This window comes from Cucurbita pepo, chromosome 7, assembly GCF_057944985.1.
Source record: "Cucurbita pepo subsp. pepo isolate OVF chromosome 7, ASM5794498v1, whole genome shotgun sequence".
In the NCBI taxonomy this organism is placed as follows: Eukaryota; Viridiplantae; Streptophyta; class Magnoliopsida; order Cucurbitales; family Cucurbitaceae; genus Cucurbita; species Cucurbita pepo.
This window is the reverse complement of record NC_141804.1, coordinates 11,357,879-11,363,390: the sequence shown is the minus strand read 5'-3', so window position 1 is coordinate 11,363,390 and position 5,512 is coordinate 11,357,879. Positions and strand designations below refer to the sequence as shown.

Below are 5,512 nucleotides of genomic sequence, written 5' to 3'. Positions count from 1 at the left end.
TTTGAAAAGATTAAGAAAAGACAACAAAAACCCATTTTGTTCTTGGTCTTTTCATTTTCATTCTCTCTCTCTCATATGTATGTAAAAAGGAGGGAGAGAGAGTCACATGACAGAAAAAAAGACAGACATTCTTTCAAAAGTCAGAATATATATTATATATAATATAATGTATATATAAGAATAGTGTAATTATTCACATCACATGAGTTTACAATAGTTATCATCATGAGAATCAGTTGAGGCAATTATGGGATTTCTTCTTTTCATACCTTTTTGATATTTATATTAAATGTACTTTCTTAGCGGAAAAACAAAGTACAAACACAAATTCTAAACAAATACAAATTACGAGTGGCTCTGAGCTGTTCATACAATTATGCTCGAGACCATTTTTAGAGGTTAGTTATGAATGAATCTTCTTGAAACGGGTCGATCAACTCTATAGAGGTGAGACGAACTACAGTGCAACTGGGTCAAGAGGGTCTCATCTCGTTTCACTAATTCTTATTAGTAAACAACAGAACTCTTTCTTAAAGTGATGGAGTGTACGTGTCAATTGCTACTGAACAACTATGCTTTAACAAAAACAACTTTTTTTTTCCTCGTTTGTTGTATTTACATAGAATTTTACAAAGACAAAAGCGGAAGACGATGGAACTAGGATCGGGTTGGATTTAGAAGTAATCGAAATGGTGAGACGGGATTTGGTAGGGTTGTTGTCGTTGTTTCTTGGTCAATTTGGGTACGTAGTTGGACGGGTATTTTGATTGGGTTAGGGTTTTGTGAAGAAGATGATCGGAATTCGGGACTTGCGGAGGACGAACGGAGCGGATTAATGCCCAATTTACCCCTTTGAAAAACTCATGTCTTTTGATTTCAACCGAACCCTTTAAGCTTCCAATTCTCTTCTTGGGATTCTTCACCAAAAGCTTCCTAATTAGATCCTCAACTTTCACCATTTCTTCATACTCTTTGTTGCTACTAACCCCAATTCTTGGAAACATCAATGGCTGCTTCAAGATATTCATTAGGGTTTTCTCGTTATTTTCCCCTTTAAATGGGGTTTTTCCGTACAACATTTCATAGAGGAAAATCCCCAACGTCCACCAATCGACGGCGCTGCCGTGTCCTTGGCCGGAAATCACCTCCGGCGCCAAATACTCATGGGTTCCAACGAAGGATTTAGACCGGGCATTCATCGGCTCCGCTATCAATTCCGGTTCTGGGTCGAACTCGCCGTCTACAGTGGCGGCGGATTCGGCGGCGTGTTCGGTTATGGTGGTGATGGTGGTGGAGTTTGGGCGGCGGGTAATGGAGAAACAGGAGAGGACAGGGTGGATTGGAGCGGCGGCGCAGGAGGTAGTTGATGAGGTGGAGTAGGTTTTTGTGACGTGGCGTTCGGAGGTGGTCCTGCAACGGATGAGCTTGGGAACGACGTCGCATTTGAGACAGAGATCGAAATCCGACAGCATTATGTGGCCGTCTTCTCTAACCAGCACGTTTTCCGGCTTTAAATCTCTGTAAACTATCCCCATCATATGCAAATACTCTAACGCTAAAATTATCTCCGCCGCATAAAATCTATAAAATTTAAAATAAATAAATAAATAACCCATTTTTCCATTAGTATATACAAATAATAATTCAAATATTTTTAAACATTTTCTTAAAATAAAAAATATATATCGTTAATATGAAATTTTAAAAATTTCCAAAAACACCCCTAAATTTTTATAAATTAAAAAATGTACCAATTTCAAGGGTACTAGAGATTATTTTTTTAAAATTTAAGGGTATAATTGTTATTTTTAAAAAATTCGTGGATATTTTTTTAATATAGTATTAACGATCGAAAATTTTAAACTATTTTTTTTTAATTTAAGGGTATAAATGTTATTTTTTAAATATTTTATTAACGATAGGAAATTTTAAACTATTTGTTTCAAATTAAGGGTATAAATGTTATTTTTTAAAAATTTGTGAATATTTTTTAAATATTTTATTAACGATAGGAAATTTTAAACTATTTTCTAAAAATTTAAGGGTATAAATGTTATTTTTTAAAAATTCGTGAATATTTCCTAAATATTTTATTAACGATAGGAAATTTTAAACTATTTTCTATCAATTTAAGGGTATAAATGTTATTTTTTAAAAATTTGTGAATATTTTTTAAATATTTTATTAACGATAGGAAATTTTAAACTATTTTCTAAAAATTTAAGGGTATAAATATTATTTTTTAAAATTCGTGAATTTTAAATGGTTGAAATTTTTTAAAGTTTAAAATTATTAATAAAAATTTTAGAAATTTAAAAATATTATTAAAAAAATATAAACTTTGAAAAAGAGTATTAATATTCTTACCTTTTATATATAAAAATAATTTTAAAAAATTATGTTGAAAACTTTATACTAATTTCAAGGGTATTGACTAAAAACCCCATAAAAAATTTAAATATTTTTTAAAAATTTAACCATATAATTATTAATTTTAAAAACCCACGAATATTTTGTAAATATAATACTAACGATAAATAAATTTAACTATATAAATTTTAATTTTAAAAAATTCATGAATATTTGGTAAATATGATATTAACTATAAAAGTATTTTTAATTTTTTTTTTAAATTTTAAAAGTTTAAGGGTATTAATGAAACTTTTAAAAGTTAGACGGGAGTAAGTACATACTTGGCAGAAGAAATGGGGAAGCGTTTTCCGGGGAGGCGTTGGCGGGCGGCGTACAAATCGCCGCCGGGACAAAACTCCATAACCAAACACGAGTAATGCGAAGCTTCAAACTCGGCATAAAGCGTAGGCAAAAAGGGATGATCAATGAGCTTAAGAATCTCCTTCTCCATGTCCGCTCTCCTCCCTTTGTTCCTCACCGACACGGCTTCTCTATCCACCACTTTCATAGCGTAATAGCACTGCGCCAGCCCCACCATCGGGTTCCTTATTTCACACAAATAAACATTCCCTATGTCTCCGCTCCCCACCCGCCGTAGCAGCCGGAAGTGCTCCAGCCCCACGCGCCCTTTCACGCGTCTCACCCACCGCATCGCCTCCCATGCCACGTGGTTTGCTTTGTGTGGTTTGTAGGGGGATAAGGTGGCGTCTAAGGCGGACGTGCTGCTTCGGCGACTGCTGATGCTTAGGTTGCTCAGCCAGCTGCGGGTGGAGTCTGGGAGGGTGAGGGAGGAGCTTGTGCTGTCGTGGTCGGAATCGTCTCGGGTTATGCTGGCCATGGCGGAGGCGTTGTTGATGAAGGAAAAGAGGGGTTTTGGTTGGGTTAGTGTGGGGTTTTTTTTTATAGGGAGAAATTAAAATTGTTGTAAATTAAATAAATAAAATTAAAAGTATTATTATTATTGGTTTTGTGTTACTTATTACAAAAAGAAATAAGATGGATAAAGTGGGTTTGATTTTGACAATTATTACGCTCTTGCCATTGCCCATTGTATTACGACCTAGATCCACTACTAGCAAAGGGCTTTCCTTTTTGGGTTTCCCCTTAAAGCTTGGGAGAAGGTTTACACACCCTTATAAACGGTGTTTTATTCTCCTCTCCAACTAATGTGGGACATCACAATTCACTCTCCTTCGGGACCCAGCGTCTTTGCTGAGACTTGTTCTTTTCTCCAATCGATGTGGGACTGCCTCCAAATCCACCCTCCTTTGGGGCCCAGCGTACTTACTGGCACACCGCCTCATGTCTACTCCCTTTGGGGCAGTGAGAGGCTGGCACATCGTTTGTGTTAAGAATGAGACCTTTTGGAGAAGCCCAAAGCAAAGCCATGAGAGCTTATACTCGAAGTGGACAATATCATATTATTGTGGAGAGTCGTGTTCGTCTAACAGTCCAGTGTCTGCCTCTAATACCACTTGTAACGCCCTGACCCACATATTAGGATTTTGCATATTTACGTGTTTTTCGAAGCTATAAATTGAGTGAATTTAATGCTAAATAGTATGATATTGCATTATTGAGTGATTTAGGAGTAAATTATATTTTTTTAATACAAAAATTATATAAATATAACCTAAGATTTAACTAATAACGAGAATTTCTATAAAATGATTAATTTTATACTAATTAATCTTTATTAATCCAAATTACCAAAAGTTTCTTTTTATTATTATTCCATTAGTTCTCATCATTTCAATACATAGAAAAGTAGAACCAAGCGTGGCAGTCTCGTAATTTCTGACAAAAGAAAGGGCAATTTAGAAAACATTACGGTCAAAAAGGCGTAGCTCTTTTATTTAGAAAAAAGCGTATAAAATAGACGTATCCAAAGCGTGAGGAAGAAAGAGAGTGCAGAGTAAAACGACGTCGTGGGAATGTGAGGGTAGTTTGGTAATTCTAATGCAGCGGTGGGATGGAGCCAACCAAATTCGGACGTTGGGTGCACGAAGCGCCCGTGCATCCACCCCACTGTCACGTAGTTTAGTACTTTAATTTAATTTCTTTTTTTTTTTATCATCATTATTGTCACACATGTGACCCCAAACAATCTACAAATTATTACTATATATATATATATATATATATATATATATATATATATATATATATATAAAATCATTTTTAAAAATAACGTTTATTCGAGGAGAAATATATTTTTAACTGGTGAAGTCAAATGTTCGTGTTTGTTTATTTGGTTTCTAAGGCTCGGGAATTAGTTTTGAACAGTTCCTTAGTTGATCAAATCTCTCGGCGTAACTATGTGGATGAAAATAAATAACTAAATAATGATGTGATATTTGAGGCGACGTTGAACAGATAGGAATCTACAATTTGTAAAAGTAAGTATAAATGTGTCGGGTCACTTTAAGTTATGCTCGAGTTGACTTGAAGTATCATGTTTTATCCCTTTAATAGATAACGTTTTAGATTAGGTTAGTCGGGAGTTATACTTTATCGAGTAAATTGTTACTTTTTTCAGAACATTATATTTCACGTGGAATAATTGACTTTTATATTTTTTAATAAATCTTAAAATTATTTTAAAATTTTTAATTTAATTTCTATTAACCATTCTTTTATGAATATAAAACTTTATTATAAGTATATAAGAAAAATGGGTTAAATAAATTTTCATTATATATTCTAATAATAGGTAGCACATGCAGTTTATACTTTATGTAATTATTTTTCATTATTTTAGTGTCAATTTCTTAATTTACACGTGGCATTTTAATTTGAGAAATTTAGTATTTTGCCACGTCGAAGACTACACCGACTTCTATGTCACGGTGCATTATCATTAGCTTTTTTATTTTTAATTTTTTAATTTTTAAATATAATGATCCCTCAAACTTTATGTCCTTTTTTGAGTTATGAAATATAATATATTTTATAAATGGAAGAATATTATAATGTTAGATTTCAAAGAGAATAAATAAATACAATATTGTAGTTTAATGAATTTTAAATATTTTTTATTGGTATATCATGATTTAATTATGGGAAGATTAGGGTAAATTATGACTAAACCTAAAATCTT

General features: G+C 33.1%; 1 protein-coding gene across 2 annotated transcripts; it reads right to left on the bottom strand.

Annotated features, from left to right (window-relative positions):
* Positions 1-571: 571 nt before the first annotated feature.
* Positions 572-3,300, bottom strand: LOC111798105 (protein kinase PINOID 2). Of its 2 annotated transcripts, none has more exons than XM_023681072.2 (2): positions 2,694-3,300; positions 572-1,581 (listed from the first exon to the last, which is right to left on the bottom strand). In XM_023681072.2, exons 1-2 carry the CDS (start codon positions 3,248-3,250, stop codon positions 675-677), a joined length of 1,464 nt encoding a protein of 487 aa, XP_023536840.2. In that variant the 5' UTR covers positions 3,251-3,300; the 3' UTR covers positions 572-674. The 2 variants fall into 2 exon arrangements, with proteins under 2 accessions (XP_023536840.2, XP_086981305.1); XM_087125179.1 differs by having other exon boundaries at positions 572-1,518.
* Between the last annotated feature and the right edge of the window lie 2,212 nt (positions 3,301-5,512).